This window comes from Rhinichthys klamathensis, unplaced genomic scaffold (genome assembly GCF_029890125.1).
Source record: "Rhinichthys klamathensis goyatoka isolate OS25496 unplaced genomic scaffold, OSU_Roscu_1.1 h1tg000197l_1, whole genome shotgun sequence".
Taxonomy (NCBI): domain Eukaryota; kingdom Metazoa; phylum Chordata; class Actinopteri; order Cypriniformes; family Leuciscidae; genus Rhinichthys; species Rhinichthys klamathensis.
The window spans coordinates 1,356,258-1,374,212 of record NW_026606723.1 but is presented as its reverse complement, the minus strand read 5'-3'; the positions used below and the strand labels follow the sequence as shown (position 1 = coordinate 1,374,212).

The 17,955-nt window shown below is 42.4% G+C and overlaps 2 protein-coding genes across 4 annotated transcripts; one reads left to right on the top strand and one right to left on the bottom strand.

Annotated features, from left to right (window-relative positions):
• Window positions 1–124: 124 nt before the first annotated feature.
• On the bottom strand, window positions 125–4,308 carry bud13 (BUD13 homolog). 2 transcript variants are annotated; one of them, XM_056263005.1, is made up of 11 exons: window positions 4,143–4,308; window positions 3,872–3,965; window positions 3,620–3,701; window positions 2,992–3,034; window positions 2,638–2,894; window positions 2,270–2,553; window positions 1,277–1,385; window positions 1,054–1,192; window positions 786–976; window positions 520–601; window positions 125–423 (listed from the first exon to the last, which is right to left on the bottom strand). In XM_056263005.1, the coding sequence occupies exons 1-11, from the start codon at window positions 4,283–4,285 to the stop codon at window positions 330–332; spliced, it is 1,518 nt and encodes a 505-aa protein (XP_056118980.1). In that variant the 5' UTR covers window positions 4,286–4,308; the 3' UTR covers window positions 125–329. The 2 variants fall into 2 exon arrangements, with proteins under 2 accessions (XP_056118980.1, XP_056118979.1); XM_056263004.1 differs by having other exon boundaries at window positions 2,992–3,040; window positions 4,143–4,307.
• A 5,249-nt stretch (window positions 4,309–9,557) lies between these two features.
• On the top strand, window positions 9,558–11,551 carry LOC130096495 (uncharacterized). Of its 2 annotated transcripts, XM_056263002.1 has the most exons (3): window positions 9,564–9,663; window positions 10,338–10,402; window positions 10,583–11,551. In XM_056263002.1, exon 3 carries the CDS (start codon window positions 10,591–10,593, stop codon window positions 11,422–11,424), a length of 834 nt encoding a protein of 277 aa, XP_056118977.1. In that variant the 5' UTR covers window positions 9,564–9,663; window positions 10,338–10,402; window positions 10,583–10,590; the 3' UTR covers window positions 11,425–11,551. The 2 variants fall into 2 exon arrangements, with proteins under 2 accessions (XP_056118976.1, XP_056118977.1); XM_056263001.1 differs by lacking the exon at window positions 10,338–10,402 and having other exon boundaries at window positions 9,558–9,663.
• Window positions 11,552–17,955: the final 6,404 nt, after the last annotated feature.

Here is a 17,955-nt window from a genome sequence, read left to right as displayed (position 1 = left end):
ATTTTGTGTTTTTGATTTATATATTCAAATGTTTGGGGTATAATTATTAATGTGGCCGGCATCATCTAGTCGGTCTCTAAATTTGTTCTGTTAATTAAAAATTTGGGGTTTGAAATGACATTGATAAAGTTCAACGCAAAACAGTTTTATTAAAAAAGTAGCATTTAATTAGGAAAGTATTTTTCTTGTACATAATAGGACTGATAACTGCACACAAAATGCCTTGCTTTTTGATCAAAGGTTTTGGTTCGTGAGGGAACTGTCCTAATTCTAGACAAGTCAGTTTTTACATCATGAATCTCTCCACACATTTGGATCTCCATCGACATCTACATGTCTTCCACACTCCACTTGTACGCCATCTCCTGGACGGCTTTCTTATCTGAAATCCTACAGTACCGCTTCTGCTCAAAACCGTTGGACCTAAAGGATCATAGGAAAAGTAAATTAAACCATTTTCTTAGGTTAACATTAAGATACTTACAAACCAGCTGATATTCATCAATCTAAACCTCTTACCTGTCAACTCCATCCCAGCGATACCCTGGAATAAGGTTAAAACGATTCGGAGGTGGGGGCGGACCTTTGTAACGAGGTTTTTCTGGTGAAAAACATTCACATGTAAATTACTACAATTACTACTGTGATCTGGGCTTGTTTTCAGATAAATCTTTGCAGGTTAGAAAAATGATTAAAAAAAAAAAAAAAAAAAAAAAAAAAGTAAATCCCAATCATTACCTACAAAGATCACTAGCACCAATTTGGACATTATTCCTAATTTTCACCTTTGATTCCTTTTAATTGAGCATTTTTGACCTTCTTCTTGCGAAGCATAGCCGCCATCGGGTCTCCGTCCCTTTCTTGCTCCCTCAGCATCCGATCGAGGTCTTCATCGTCAATGTGTCTTGCTAGTGGTTTCTGAGCCTCCCGCATGGCATCGGTTAAGTTCTGCTGCTGCATTTCACCCTGAGCAAGCCTGAAAAAGGACAGCACAGATGTCAGTCACAAGACCGAAAAAATAGCTGCATTTGAACACCACTAAATAGACCTCACCCTTTTCCCCATTGCGCATATTTTTCATCCTTCTCTGCCTTTTCTCCAGCTTTCTTGCTAAGCTCGACTCTCTCCGACTCCAGGTCACGTTTCCTACCCGACTTGTCTCGAAATATCGTCTCTGCATTTCTGGATGCCTCTGAGAGAGCAATGTGACAATGAATGTTATAAAATAAAACAACACTTTCTATTACACAACATTATCAATGGATTTTCATTAAACCTTCAAGAGGCTTGTTGCGTTTTTCCTTTCTGCGAATTTCTTCCTGTTCTTTTCTCAAAATGTCAACAGACACGAGCCCTGCAGCTCCACCAGATAGCATTCGAGGGGCCTGTAAGGAAGAACAGTGAAATTCTCAACATAAGGATCCAAACTGCATCTTCAATCCAAAAGAAGAAGAAAAATTGTGTATATTTCATGCGTGATCCACTGAAAAGTTCTTTTATTTCATGAACGCTGCTGCTTATTTAATCCACAAAGGGGGTTTCTTATAGGCACAGCAAACGGAAAAACATTTATTTTAAAAGGTCAGAGCTAGTGAAAAATGGCCGTGAAAAAGTTAAGTACTTACGTTATAACAGGATCTCAGAGGAAACAATTAAATAATTTAATGTTTTAAATTATGAAAAGGGTCATATTTATTTCATACATTACTTGCTGCGTAATCAGCATTATTTAAAGGTGTTAAAAAGGCCCATCATATAGGAGAAACTTTTTTTTGCTGTAATTATGGAAAACTGCTTGCTTTCAAACTATTTTAGTGATTAATCTATCAACCACAATTAATTCTGTAATTCCAGAAGTTACAAGAACTGTAAGAACTTTTCCCCTTTACATTTTTAGCATTTTAATTCAGTTAAATAAAAACAAAATTTACATGAAAATCAATAAATAATTTAATTAATTTTAAATCATCCTGTACCTCCTTTAAAGTAGGTTAGTGCCCCCTACTGTTGAGAACTTTTAATACACGGGTGCGAAACGTCTTTATGGAGTTTACACTTTACTCCTTCCTGGAGAGTTTAGCTTCAACTAAAATTTAATTAAATGCACCTGATCCAGCTAATCAAGTCCTTCAGGCGTATTTGAAAACAACAGGTATGTGTGCTGGAGCAGGGTTGGAACCAAACTCTATAAGGCTGTGGCCCTCCAGGAACTGAGTTTTGCACCCCTGCACTAGTATAAAGGGCCCTTAAACATGAACCCTGAACTTACTGCATCAGGAGAGTGTGTCCTCCGTGGTGGAGACAGGTCTGAGTCCGATCCACGTCCTCCCTGTGGCTTCTTCCTGGGAGGAGAGAGATCTGAATCTGAACCTCTTCCACCCTGGCCTCTCTTTCTGGGTGGAGATTGATCGGAATCTGAACCCCGTCGCCCACGAGGACGTCTGCGAGGTGGGGACTGATCGGAGTCTGAGCCTCTGCCTGTCTGGGCTCGTCTTCTGGGCGGCGAAAGGTCACCTGAAGAAGCAGCACTTGTCTTTTTTCTGTGTGGGGACCCTGAAGAGATTAATAAAAGCTAAATTATTTTGATGACATTCATTGTCTAAATGTTGTTTCTGATTGGTGGATGGATTTTCATACCTTTATCATGCTGCTTTTGGGTTCTGGAGGGTGAGCTTTTGAGGCTCTTTCTTGGAGGTGAAGGTGACGAGGAGTCGTGCCATCTGTTTTTGTTCTCGGTTATGTGTCTCTTAGGTGAAAGGTCTGGCGAATCATGACGGCCTCTTCTCAGAGGTGACAGATTCGGCGAGTCGTGCCGAAGCCTCTTGGGCGAGAGGTCAGGGGAATCATGCCGCCCCCTCGGTACAGTTGAACTCTCCGGTGAGTCATGACGCACTCTGTCAGTGTCCAAACTAAACAAAGCAACATTCATTATACTCTCTATGCAGCAATGATTTTAATAAGAATAAGAACAAAAGAAGAAAGGACAGTTACCTGCTATCTAATGTGGACTCCTGAGTTTCTTGGAGATCTTGCTCTGTTGCTAAGACACGAATTAGAGTGAGTGTGTGTATATGTATATGGTTTTGTAACATTTATCTATATACATTCAGACACTACCGTTCCAAAGTTTAGGGTCAGTAAGATTTTTTTTTTGTTGTAAATAAATTAATACTTTTATTCAGCAAAGACACATTCATCTTATCAAAAGTGACAGTAAAGATTTTTTTTTAACAAAAGTTTTCCGTTTCAAATAAATGCTATTCTTTTGAACTTTCTATTCATAAAAGAATCCAGAAAAGAAATATCATGGTTTCCACAAAAGTTAAGTGGCACACCCCTTTCTTCTATCAAAGACTTTTTTCAAAAACATTTTAAAAATCTTATAGTCCCCAAACTTTTGAACGGTAGTGTATAAAAACACCTAACTAGTAAACATGCTTCTGTTTTTACAATATTTAATAATTCATAATACATGTCTGTTCCACTTTAATCTGATGGTGAGCATAACAAATTGAGTTTTTCAACAGCCGTTCTGTTTATTTCCAGAATTTAAAAAAAAATCCCAGTTGTTTTCTCAGACATATGAATCCAACACAAGCACAAGAAGTCAAAGTCTTACCGCCCAACACTTTCCACTTGCTGGTTCGAAATACCTCGAGCTGCTTAATCTCATCTGGGCGTTCATCTATCACGTCTGCAATCTAAAAAAGACATTTAACACTCTTGCAAATTCATGCATGTTCAAAAACCAAGGTAGTACCATGGTACTTTTCTAATAGTGATCACTAAAGACCAGACTACAATATAGTATTTATGTTGGCTATGAAAGTGTTACAAAAGCTTCAAATAGGTAAAGCGTGCTTCTACACACCACAGGCGCCTCATCATCCTCGTCTTCGTCTTTATTTTCTTCTTCGTTAAGAGCAAGTTGCCTCCAATCAATGTCATCGTCAACAATTTTCATCCTGTAGTTTATAATGACAATTTAGCTGCTTGAGCACTTGACAAACTATTTTCTAATTGCTGTGTATTTAGCCAACTCTGTAAGCATTTGAGACTAAGCCACAATGTCATTATGTTGTGATTACTGATACCGAGAGCTAAAATCTGCACTTCTGTTAAGTTTGTCCGATCATATTTACCCTTTCCCCGTGGGTTTCGGCCGTTTCTTCTTAATCTTCTTTTCTTTAGACTTCTTGCCAGCTTCATCATTTGATAAATATCGTTTAAGGTAATCTGCCTTACTGAACGCAGCACCTTTGCTAATGCCAGTGGACGTAGCCATCTTGTTTATGTATTACGTCACTGAACGGACGCTGCTAAGGGACAAAAATCACAACGCAAAATACAAGTTTTTGGAATAATAAATTCAGTGACATAGTCTGGCTTCTTCGACAAAAAAAAAATTCCTTCTGGCCAGCAAAGTTGTTGTTAAAGTTACTATAATTGTGTAATACTTATAAAACAATATAGACAACTATAATATGCTTTAGTTCATTTTATAATTCCATGTATTACCCTCTTTTAAATATTTTTTGCATGTAGTAAATGTTGAATTCTTTGTTGCAAAATAAAAAAAAATGGTACTTGGTGTTCTGCCAAGTGACATTGTCACCTGTGCATTTATTGTGTTAATTTGTGCATTAAAAATCAGCAGACAATTAGGCTATACCTATAGGTTAATAATACATGTAATTATTTGGTTGTGAAAGTGCAGAAAAAACAAGAGAGAGGGAGATAATACAACTTTAAAGCTTTTTAGATGTGTGTGACTTGTTCTTAAATGATTGGACTAGTTCCAGACTAGTTCCAGACATCAACAAAATAAGTGAATAGGAAGATAATTCATGCTTAAAATGTGTTGTGAAGAATATTTGGTTATAACCTCTGTTGGACCTTTCCAATGGTTGCTTAGCAACAACAAAAGCAAGGTTACAGCTTGGCACATATAATAAGATGCATGTGCCTCTATGTTCTCATGCAGACCTCAGAGGATATTTTCCAGGAAATGTCTTCACAAAATAAGTCACATTCCTCTGATCTGCATTGTCATTGGCAAGACAAACATTCTGATACACTTATTTATTTTTCTATCTTTAAACTTTTAAATTTACAGTTTAAAGGGTCACTCCACCCATTTGCATTAAGCTTTCCATTGTTAGAAACCCAGTCATACTATTGAATGGTCGTGCAACACTCTCATTTTCCCCTGAGACGAGAGAAATCTGCTATTTACCTTTTTCACTTCCTCCTACAATGACGCAAAAATCGTCATTTTACGTCATTGTAGGAGGAAGTGTAAGAGGGGGGGATTTCTGTAAAGACTACAAGCACTAGTTCCCACCCTTTCAAACCCGCCCATAGTGGGTTAGACCTAATGCGCTAACAGAGCTATCACAGATCAGTGGGTGGGACTTCACTTGTAGATACTGAAATCAATATCAGCCATCTTGTTTATAAGCTAAGCTAACAAACAAGCGCTGTGGATATTGGAAGTTACGACAATGACGGAAGAAACTAAACATGATATGGAAGTAGAGGATTTTGAAATTCTGCTGCTCGAATCCGCTGTTCGTGGCTATCTTTACGAGCCGCAATATAGTGAAGAGCAGCTGAGGCTGATGGAGGAACAGGAGGCGGCCGCCTGTCGTGGACGAGGAGCCCGGACTGGGTCGAGCTGGGCGGACTGCTGGTGCGTGTGCTCTCGCTGTGCGCTACGGACACAGATAGAGTCCGTCTGCTGCAGAGAATTTCAACGATAGCAATTTCTCCTGGACGAAATCTCTGAATCAGACGAGCACACGGATGTTTGTGTTGTGATGTGAACCATCCTAGTGTCGCAACGCATATGTTCTGACGGAACATCCAGGTATCATGCAATAATTCACCATATAGAAAGAAATACAAACGAGGAGTAATTCGCTAATGAGTTTGCCAATGTAACGGGGTTCGTTGTTGTGGGAAGAGGGAGGCGGGAACCGGCGCACATTTAAACATTTTAATAGTAAAATAAACAAATACAAAACAAAAGTATAAGCCAGCTGGCCACACACAACAGAAACAAAACATAAAATCAGGCCTGTTCCTTTTGTGCTTCCGCTCCTCCGTGAGAGATATGAGACCGCTGCGTCTCACAGGTGTCATTCATTATCACTCGCGCCGTCCTCTCACGTCCCTCGCCCTCGTCCTGCTCGCCACAGCCAACTAACTAGACATTTTGTGTGAAATGAATTTAAAAACTCTTTTGGCAGCTAGCCTTGTAGACGGATTTAGTTTCGGATTTTCAAACAGAGAGTGATTTCTCTGTTTGCGCTGTTCTGGATTAGTGGGAGTGGCTTGCGGAGCTGTGCAATGTGGTGCATTGTGGGAGTTGTTGTCTTACATACAAATGTGCCCTAAAGTTATTTTGTGTCTTTTCTCGGTCAAGAGGGCACCAAATTCAAAATTTCTTTTACATTTCGACTACATATATAACCCACTTTCAATAAAGATTAATGTTGAAATGGGTGGACTGACCCTTTAAGGCACAAGGACCAGATATGATGAATGAAGACCAGGAGTTAGAAGTGCAGTCAATTGAAGACAAGAGTCAAAATAATAATAAATTGAAGACAATTTTTACTGAAGATAGTTTGCAGTTTGATCAGGCAGAAGTCAGCTTCAAGACTCACAAGGAGTTTGTAGGCCGTCCTGCTTTACATTCACAAAAATCACAGCAATAATGCCTTTACACTACGTCATTACTTCAGGTTAAAGGATTCTGATTGGCTAAGAAATAGATAAACATCGGAAATTTCCACACATGGACTGATAGGCAGTAGCACATCTCCATAGTCTGTACGGCTGACACCAGGACCTTGCGAGTGGTCCTCCGAGGTCACGAGACGTGTGTCTTTGCGCCAGCATGTTGAAGAAAACAAGTCTGTAACAAAGAATATAGCGCACATACACAGATACACAGATTCTTCAAGGTTGGAGTTATTTGAGCTCTGTTCCAAACAGGAAACTTTCCCACACCAGTGACCTTGGCTGTCTTGGTTAGCTATGTTAACACATGTTGGGTCCCTCTCTCAAAAACATTGAGAGAGCACATTCCATTAAAGAGGCATATAGTTATATAACTACATAAATCTCATAAGCTTAAAGAAGTCAGTCACATCAATTAATATGTAAAAGGAAAATTATTGATTAATACCTTGATTATAATCACTCATTAGATATACATTGAAGGGGCAGTGGATTCCAGAATCCATCCCCTTCGAGCCCTGAATTTCTGAATTGTGAATTAAAATATTTTATTTAAGAGCAGCTGTTATCTTATGACTGTAAAGCCATTATAGTTAACTGTACAAAATAATGTGAAAGTGATTTTAAAGACGTCAGTAAGACGATGACAATAAGGGGCACAAAGAAATTGTGAATTGTGAAATTCAAAACAAGATTTTGACTTAAGGTGAACACATCCTGCTGCTCTCTGGCAGCTGTTTCCGATTATAACTTTTTTCCGAAAGAAACGAAACTTAGTTTGGGGGTTTCCAACTTGTTGAAGGTGTGGCTTCAAGATATTCCTCACCTCTTGCAGCTTTGTGCACAGTCTGAATTTGTCATCCAAGAGGTAAGCATCCTATTTCTTTAAACTTTACAGCAAAAGCTATCTCTGATTTCAAAATTAAACAACAACCTCAAAATTAAAACGTTCACCAGCACCTCTTTATAGAACAGCATGATAAACTATTTTGTTTGGTTTCTCCAGATTTAAACATGTGGGAAGAGAATGACTTGTATCCAGGTGTGCCGTGTCTCGAAAGCTACTCTGAGCCTGTGAGTGGTAAAATATACCGAATGTATCACGGGACCTCTCGAGATGCTGCAAAGCAGATCATGAGTCGGGGCTTTCAGCCATCTCAAGATGGAATGCTGGGACGTGGCGTCTACCTCAGCCGAGATCTTAACAAGGCCAGCAGATACCCGCTTCATTTGTCTGAACATGAAAGGGCTGTTATTAGAGTGAAGGTCAATGTTGGGAAAGTGAAGAAGATTGATCGTCAAGGTCATCCAATGCAGAAAACCTGGCATGATAATGGGTACGACACTGCCTGGTGCCCTCCAAAATGTGGCATGGTGCGAAGTGGTCTTGAAGAAGACTGTGTTTGGGATCCATGTCAGATTCAGATCATTGATGTAATTTACCCAAAGGTGTAATGTGGTTGTTATTGTTAAAAAGGAAGAAAAAACAACAACAACATACAACAGGTAAAAATTGCAAATGTACTGCTACGTTTTTCATGAGTTTTAAAAATAAACGATTTCATGTCAAATGAATCATGCACTGCATTGATAATTGCAACTTGTTTTGCACATTGCACTTACATGCCCGTGTTCAAATCAAGGCAAATCAAGGTTGTTATTGAAATGGGACCTATTATGCCCCTTTTTACAAGACCTAATATAAGTTTGAGGTGTCTGTGAAGTTTCTTAGTTTATTATAGCATGTTGTAAATTCATCATTTTTGAGTGTAAGCAAAAACATGCTCTTTTCACGCATGTATCTTTAAATGCAAATAAGCTGCTGCTCGCCACCACGCTTTTCAGAAAAGGGCGGAGCCTTTACAGCTCATGCCTCGGATACTCTGCTAAAGACTAGCAAAACATCTGTTTGGTTATTATGATTATCATATCTATCGGTCACACTCACGTGACATTGCAGTTCTTCATCATAATGAAAGTTTATTATCTGCATGTGTTTTAAAATAAATAAATTTAAATACTTTTTTTTTATTGCAGAAATAGCCTACACAGAAACTCACAAAATACACACATCGACCAAAAAATATTGCATTTACTGGCCTGAAGCGAGTTTGTAACATGTCATGAAATTGATCACATATATTTTCTTGTTTAACTTATAAGCTAAATAAATAGTTTCATGTGTTAAAAACATATCATGAGTTATATTTATTGTTCATTAAACTGATTAAATGTGTAGGGTTTCCAGTCCTGTAAATCAGAAATGAAGCTTAAATGAGGAAAATGGGGTAAAATAGAGAGTTCTTATTTTTATTGCAATAGTAATAAAACATGTAATCTAAAATAAATCAATAGCGATATCATATATAAATATGAAATATATAGGCCTACGTGAAATTAATTAATTAGAAATTTCAAATCATTCAGCAGTCCATATAGAAGCATCGGCCCATTAAGCTTTGACTTCTACCATTGGGGGGCTAGTATAAGCAGTCCAGTAATTTATTAAGTATTTTATAAAGTTAAGGTAAAACTGAGATCAGTGCAGTTCCTGCTTGTTTTCATTGAAGTTTGACAAAGGTTACATCATGCTTTAAATTTATCAATATATTGTATGAGAGTCTCTTGGATTTTGGATGTTGGAAAAAAAGAAAAGAAAAAGGGAACACGGTTTTACCAAATAGTCTTACAATCTCTTTCATAATTTTATATCTTTTAATATTGTAAACATAAAATCATATAATCAATCAAATTTACAGCACGACGCTTTACAAATTTACAAGTGTTGTTGCAATCCAATAGTTTACAAAGAAAAGAAACTGAAACTCAGTGGAGCATTTCCCGTAATGGACACACCCTGAAAGATATGCCATGCCTGCTTTCAGAACAAACGATCAGCCTTAGAAGCGACATCTGGTAAGGCACGTTGTCTGGGTTTATTGGTCATTATGAAGCCTAAAAAATCCCAGAATAACCAGTTAAATGATTTTATACTGTAGCCAATACTAATGTTATCTAAAATGTCTTCTAGTATTAGTGAAATAAAAAATGCTTTTAGTCAATAGCACAGTATAATTATGCAGTTCTTTGCCCATTTCTTTCCTGTGTTTTTCTCATGCCTGTTATTCATATCCCAGTTTATTCTCTGCCATTTTCTGAATTAAGATTTTTGCCTGCTAAATTGCATCATTGCTTGTCTCAGCATTGTTTAGCCTCAGTCTTATTGGACTTTGATTTTGACTTTTAATAAATCATTGCATGACTGTTCTGTCCACACTTGAGTCATATCTGTACCTGTACTTTGAACCCCATCTCCAAGGATCGTCTCAAGACTGATAATGTTCTTTACAGGGATGCCATACTGGCTGAGATATTTTACTTATTTTCAAAACATGAATTGTGCCTCAAATACAAGCACATTCAGTGAATTTTCATTTACTCATGGCACTTAGAAAGTGTATACATAAATTGACTGTATGTGCTGACATTTCATAGTATAAAACCATTTGCATAGTCAAATTAAGTTTATGTCATCAGAGAAAAAAAAACTGTACATTGTTCTCACTTGCATTTTTCCTCCGCCTCTTCAGCTTATTGGTTTAAGGTGTGTCCAAGACGGTTGATCTCTGCTCAGACTGAATTTTTCATCACAAAGGTAATATATATCATGAATGTGATGCTTTAGATAAATGTTCTAATATTATACAAAATGTACAAAAAACAAACATATTCCTCCTTAATGACTTTCCTTCCTTCTTTCTGCTGTTTTCTATCCAGACTTGAACATGAAAACTGACTGGTTATTTTTTGTCTTTATGCTATTTTTTGTCTTTAGGCTTAAACATGTGGACAGAGAGTGACTTGTATCCAGGTGTGCCGTGTCTCCAAAGCAATACAGAGCCTGTGAGTGGTAAAATATACCGAATGTATCACGGGACTACTGAAAGAGCAGCAGAACAGATCAAAGTCGATGGCTTTCAGCCATCTCAAGATGGAATGCTGGGACGTGGCGTCTACCTCAGCCGAGATCTTAACAAGGCCAGCAGATACCCGCTTGAAACGCCACATGAGAGAGTTGTTATTAGAGTGAAGGTTGATGTTGGGAAAGTGAAGAAGATTGATCATAAAGGTCATCCAATGCAGAAAACCTGGCATGTTAATGGCTACGACACTGCCTGGTGCCCTCCAAAATGTGGCATGGTGCCAAGCGGTCTTGAGGAAGACTGTGTTTGGGATCAGAAGCGAATCACTGTTATTGATGTAATTCCACCAAGCCTTCAAAACACTATTCCAGCTGATCCAGTTGAAGGCAAAAACTACACAATGTTTTATGGCACATCTAAGGAGGATGCAGAAAAAATCAAAGCATATGGCTTTTGTCAGTCTAACGGCACACTTGGACGTGGAGTTTACCTCAGCCGAGATGTAGAAAAGGCCTTTAATGTCCCTGCGCATCTACCTATGCATCAGAGAAGCGTTCTGAGAGTGAAGGTCAATGTTGGTAAAGTGAAAAAGATTGATTATCTAGGTCATCCATTGCAGAAAACCTGGCATGATAATGAGTATGACACTGCCTGGTGCCCTCCACACTGTGGCATGGTGCGAAGTGGTTTTGAGCAAGACTGTGTTTGGGATCCAAGACGAATCACAGTCATTGATGTCATTCGTCCAATCTAAGGAGTATGTGATGTTTGCTTGCTGAGCAATAAAATGAGCAATATTTTATCCTAAAATATGGTGTTTTATTGAGAATTTTATCATTATACAGTGCTCTGATGTCTTACAACATTATCTGGTGCTGAAGCTGGAGAAATAAAATGAATTAAAAATGCCTTCTTTAAACACATTTTAGTTGCCTTGAAGTTTTGTCATATATATCGGCCTACATACTTTGTTATCTCTACTTTCATTGCTAAAAACAAACACGCACAGTATAAGTGAGGAATTATTAATGTTCTTAATTGATTTAAATAATATTGATTTTTAATAATAGTGAATTATTATAAGTGTATTTCTGAATCAATGTAAAATAAAAATGCAGAATGGTTTTGTTAAAAAGTATGTTAATATGCCTATACAATCTAAATAAAGACATAATAAAGAAATAAATAATAAAAACAATAGTGTTGTTTTCTTGTTAATAGTGTTCCATGTGTCTTTTGCCTGGAAACTATTTAAATGTCGAATTTATTAATAATTATAAAATCTATGAATTTATATTGGACAAAAAACAACAACAAAAAAACTTGGAAAGGGGAGTTGGTGACTTGAGCGCTTAAAAACCACTAGATAGTGCGCACTCGCCGAACGCGTCTATCTGCCCTCACGGCCAAAGGAGACAGACTCGCGCTGTCGACTGTGCGTGAGACGGAGCGAAACGCGAAAAATTATGTATATACCCGGCCCCGGGCCTTTAGCCTGTCCAGTCCAGTTCAGAAGTCCACCAACACAACACTGAACACTTTCGGTATGTTTGGCTTCCCATAAAACGTCTCTGGTTACTTGCGTAACCTATGTTCTCTGAATAGGGAACGAGACGCTGCGGAAAGCGCAGTGGGATATTCTCTGAATGTGCCGATTGTCTGAAGCCCTATAGAATCACGCCAATTCATTGGCTGATGGCGCTCACGCAATCTGGCTCCGCCCCGACGCGCCCACGTCGCATCATCAAGTATGGGCCACGCCATCCTCTCCTCAGATTTCTCTGCCGAAAAGAGTAAAGAAACTGTCAGCAGCGCGAGAAGCTTGGCAGCTAACGCAGCGTCTCGTTCCCTATTCAGAGAACATAGGTTACGGAAGTAACCAGAGACGTTCTCTTTCATAGGTTCACTCAACGCTGCGGAAAGCGCAGTGGGAACAGGATACCAAACTCGCCAAGCAAAGAGCGCTGCCATGACTGGTACCAATAAAACAATAACCATGAAAGGTTCAAACAGAAAGAACCTGGGAACCCGGAGTCATGTCAAGATCCAAATTGTAGAATCTTACAAAAGTGTGCGGAGAGGACCAGCCGGCCGCAACACAAATGTCCTCCAAAAGTGCTCCTCTAAACAAAGCTTGAGAGGATGCCACACTTCTGGTGGAATGTGCTCTAATGCTAAGAGGTGAAGGCAAACCACGCACCTCGTAAGCCATTGAGATATCTTCCGTGACCCAGTGATAAATCCTCTGCTTTGATGCAGCAAGCCCGTGGCGGCTAGCACCAAAACAAACCAGAAGCTGGTTAGATTTTCTCCAACCGCCTGAGCGGTCTACATATACACTACCGTTCAAAAGTTTGGGGTCAGTGAGAATTTTATTTTTATTTTTTGGAGGAAAGAAATCAATACTTTTATTTATCAAGGACAGTAAAGACATTTATAATGTTACAAAAGATTCTATTTCAAACAAATGCTGTTCTTTTGAACTTCCTATTCATCAAAGAATCAAAAAAAACAAAAAAAAAAACTGTACAACTGACAGACCAACAACTGTTTCAACATTGATAATAATAATAAATGTTTCTTGAGCATCAAATCCTCATATTATACTGATTTGTGAAGGATCATTTGACACTGAAGACACTGACACTGGTGATGCTGAAAATTCAGCTTTGATCACAGGAATAAATTACACTTTACTATATATTCACACAGAAAACAGCTGATTTACACTGGAATAATATTTAATACTATAACTGATTTTTGTTGTATTTTTAATCAAATAAGCGCAGCCATGGTGTTACGGGGTGTGTAGGCAGAGGAAGACGAGGAGATCAGGATTTCCAAAAACAATAGACTTTACTTAAAAAAAGCAAAACAACAAACGGATACAGGCAGGCAGACGGGCAGAGGATAACACACCTAACATCAACGTTACATAAACGAGAACCGACAAGGAGTGAGGGAGAACACAGGGTTACATACACAGAGAACGGATCATGGGAACAAGACACAGCTGGGGCAAATTAACTAGACACAGGTGAAGGAACTGAACACAAACGAGGAGCGGGAAAACTAAACACAGGACTAAACCAAATCACAATGACGGGGGGAAACACAGGAATACAGACACAAGACAGACATAACTGTAACATTACGCCCCTCCTCGAAAAGGCGTGTCCCCACGCCGTATAAACATCAAATAGGGGCGGGAGGGTGGGCGCCTGGAGGCTGACGAGGGCGTGGCTTTCCCGGAACAGGAAGCCTCCAGGGCGGAGCAGGCCGTGCTGATAGCCAGGGTGAAAACGCCCCTTCAGGTGGCCAGGGTGGAGACGCCTCTTCCGGTGGCCAGGGCGGAGAGACCCCCTCGGGCGGCCAAGGCGGAGAGACCCCCTCGGGCGGCCAAGGCGGAGCAAGCTGGTCAGGGGGCCATGGCGGAGACGCCCCTTCAGGTGGCCAGGGTGGAGATGCCTCTTCCGGTGGCCAGGGCGGAGCAAGCTGGTCAGGGGGCCATGGCGGAGACGCACCATCAGGTGGCCTATATCCCCCCCCCCCAAATTTTCTTGGGGAGAGTGCCAGGCTCAGGGACGTGCATCAGGTCAGGCTTGGGAGGGCTGGATGGGACCCGTAGAGAAGGCTCTGTAGGGCTGGCTTGAAGCTCAGGCTCTGGCGGGCAGGCGACGGGCTCAGGCTCTGGCGGGCAGGCGACGGGCTCAGGCTCAGGCTCTGGCGGGCAGGCGACGGGCTCAGGCTCTGGCGGGCAGGCGACGGGCTAAGGCTCTGGCGGGCAGGCGACGGGCTCAGGCTCTGGCGGGCAGGCGACGGGCTCAGGCTCGGCAGGGCTGCAGGGGAGCTCAGGCTCGGCAGGGCTGCAGGGGAGCTCAGGCTCGGCAGGGCTGCAGGGGAGCTCAGGCTCGGCAGACGTGACGGGGAGAAACACTGGCTCAGAGTCAAAGTCTATAAGGTTCATCTCCTCTGGAACCTGGACGAGGAGAGGAACTAAGGACTCTGGTGTGACTATCTCGGCGGGACTAGACTCTGGGATGATGGTTGGCGTGGTGGAGATGGCTGGAGTTGGTGGTTGAGTGGCGATGTCATCAACCTCAACTACGGTGAAGGGTGAGCCACTCAACCATAGCACATGATCCAGGTAGTGGGCAAAAGATCCTGGGATTACCGCCGCTGGAGCTTGATGATGAAGGGTATCATCTAACCCAAACCAAAAGACGGTCTTCTGGACCTCTTCTGCCCAGCTTACCCCTTCAGAGAGCTCCAGGAATTCAGCAACATACTCCTGGATGTGCCGGCCGTCTTGGAAACAGATCAGCTTAGATTCGTTGGAGTTGGAAGGGGTGAGTAAAATACCAATCTTGTCACTTTCTGTCTAGGTCGGTTCTTCTGTTACGGGGTGTGTAGGCAGAGGAAGACGAGGAGATCAGGATTTCCAAAAACAATAGACTTTACTTAATAAAGCAAAACAACAAACGGATACAGGCAGGCAGACGGGCAGAGGATAACACACCTAACATCAACGTTACATAAACGAGAACCGACAAGGAGTGAGGGAGAACACAGGGTTACATACACAGAGAACGGATCATGGGAACAAGACACAGCTGGGGAAAATTAACTAGACACAGGTGAAGGAACTGAGCACAAACGAGGAGCGGGAAAACTAAACACAGGACTAAACCAAATCACAATGACGGGGGGAAACACAGGAATACAGAAACAAGACAGACATAACTGTAACACATGGTTAGCAGAAGAGAATTCTTTTAAAAGTATTTAAAATCGTACCGACCCCAAACTTTTGAATGGTAGTGTAACTTCAAAGAACGCACTGGGCAGAGCAAGTTGAGCAATCTTCCTCAGAAGAAAAAGGAGGAGGGTGAAAAGCGTTAAGGTTAACAACCTGAGAGCGGAACGCTGTGGAGAGAACCTTGGGAACACACCCTGGCCTCGGTCTCAAGGAAACCTTGACTAAGCCGGGAGCGAAGTCCAAGCATGACTCGCTAATAGAGAGAGCTTGTAAGTCCCCTATCCGCTTCAAAGAAGATAAAGCCAGCAAAAGAGAAATCTTAAGAGTCAGAATCCGTTCCGGAGCTGACTCCAAGGGCTCGAAGGGGGCCTCCGTCAAACCCTCTAAGACGACAGATAGGTCCCACGAGGGAACTCTAGGGGAGCGAACCGGTTTCAGGCGCCTAACCCCACGCATGAAGGCCGAAACTAACCTCAGTTTACCCAGGGGAATCTCGTCTGATTCTCTATGTGCCGCAATAGCAGCAACGTAAACTCTGAGAGTGGTAGCAGCTGCTCCGGAGGTAAACTTCTCCTGCAGGAATTCCAGTACTGAGCCAACAGGGCAGTTAACTGGGTTCCTATCATGTCCTAAGCACCATGCCACGAAAAACATCCATTTGGAGGAATATAGCCTCCTTGTAGAAGGGGCTCTAGCACTTGCGATGGTCTCCTGAATGTCAGTTGGGAGATCAAAACCTAATGCCGACGGCCTCTGATCGGCCAAACGTACAGTTTCCACATGTCTGGGCGAGGATGCCATATCCTGCCCTGAAGTTGGGAAAGCAGGTCCTCTCTGACTGGAATCCTCCAGGGGGATGATTCCAGCAGAGGAATTAGCTCCGAAAACTATGGCTGAGATGGCCAGAACGGGACTACCAGAAGGAGGCAGACTCCGCTCTCCCTCACTCTGGCCAGAACCGCCTGGATCAGTTTGATGGGCGGGAAGGCATAGAGTTTCTGCATTGGCCAAGGGTGGGCGAATGCATCTATCCCCAACGGAGCTGGAGGACTCAGGGAGAACCAAAACGGGCATTGGGACGACTCCTGCGAAGCAAAGAGGTCTACTTCCGCTTTCCCGAACACCTCCCAGATCAGGGCCACTGTCTGACGATTCAACATCCATTCCCCCGATCAGAGTTTCTGCCTCGACAGGAAATCTGCTGCGAGGTTCAGAATCCCTGGGACATGAACCGCTCTCAGAGAAAGGAACCTGCCCTGGAGAAGGTGACGCGCATGCCTGTCCAGGGTGCGCGATCGAGAACCCCCCTGTCGGTTTACATGGGACACTACTGCCATGTTGTCCGTTCTGACAATGACATGGTGCCCTTCTAGAAAAGGGAGAAAGTGATATAAAGCCAGGAAGACGGCTCTCAGCTCCAAGCAGTTTATGTGCCAAGCGAGGGTCTCGCCAGTCCAGAACCCACACGCTGGTCTGCCCTCGAAAACCGCTCCCCAGCCGGTTAGAGAGGCATCCGTCGTAATCATCTGGCGACGGAATACCGCACCCATGCTGACCCCTTTCCGAAGAAAAAGGGGGTCCCGCCAAGTTGACAGGGCGCGAAAGCAACTGTGCGACACCTTCAACAGGCGAAGGGCTGGCCCCGTGGGCCGAACCCCTGAGAGCTTCATCCACCACAGGAAAGGCCTCATGTGGAGCAGACCCAGGGGTAGCACAGGGGAGGCTGCGGCCATTAGGACCAGTAGCCTGCGGCAAGTGCCCATAGAAACACGATGGCCTAGCGTGAAGCGGGCCAAACATGTCGTCAAACTGGAAATCCGTGCAGGAGCCAAGCGGGCCTGCATAAGAACGGAATCCATGCGCACCCCCAAGAAAACTGTGCGCTGAGCTGGAGTAAGAACACTCTTCTCCGAGTTCAACCTCAAACCAAGAGACTGAATATGACGCAGGACAATGTCCCTGTGGTGGGTAACTAACTCCTTGGACTGGGCTAGAATGAGCCAGTCGTCCAGGTAATTGAGAACACGGATGCCCTGGAGCCGCAAAGGGGCCAGAGCTGCATCCACACATTTCGTGAACGCTTGGTGCCAGAGCGAGGCCAAAGGGAAGGACCCTGTACTGGAACGCCCTTTCTCCAAAGGCTAACCTGAGGAACTTTCTGTGTCGCCGTATGACCTGGATGTGAAAATAGGCATCCTTCAGGTCTACTGTCACGAACCAATCTCCTGACCGAATCTGAGATATGATGGCTTTCAGCGTCAGCATCTTGAATTTTCCTTTGTAAAGGGCGAAATTTAGCCGGCGGAGGTCTAGTATGGGACGCAAGCCGCCGTCTTTCTTCGGGACCAGGAAATAACGGCTGTAGAAGCTTTGTTCGATTTCCCCCGAAGGAACCTCCTCTATCGCTCCCTTGAGAAGGAGGGAAGAAATTTCCTGCTGTAGTACAGAAGCCTGTGCGGCGCTGTCGACTACAGTAGGAAAGACCCCGTTGTAGCGGGGGGGGGGTTGCGGCAGAACTGAAGTGTG

Coding starts and splice junctions, on each gene's coding strand:
- LOC130096495 (XM_056263001.1), top strand. CDS start 10,591: ATGTGGACAGAGAGTGACTTGTATCCAGGTGTGCCGTGTCTCCAAAGC.
- bud13 (XM_056263004.1), bottom strand. CDS start 4,285: ATGGCTACGTCCACTGGCATTAGCAAAGGTGCTGCGTTCAGTAAGGCA. Junction 3,041..3,619: donor CAAGTGGAAAGTGTTGGGCG/GTAAGACTTTGA, acceptor TTCGTGTCTTAG/CAACAGAGCAAGATCTCCAA. Junction 1,193..1,276: donor ACGCAACAAGCCTCTTGAAG/GTTTAATGAAAA, acceptor TTGCTCTCTCAG/AGGCATCCAGAAATGCAGAG.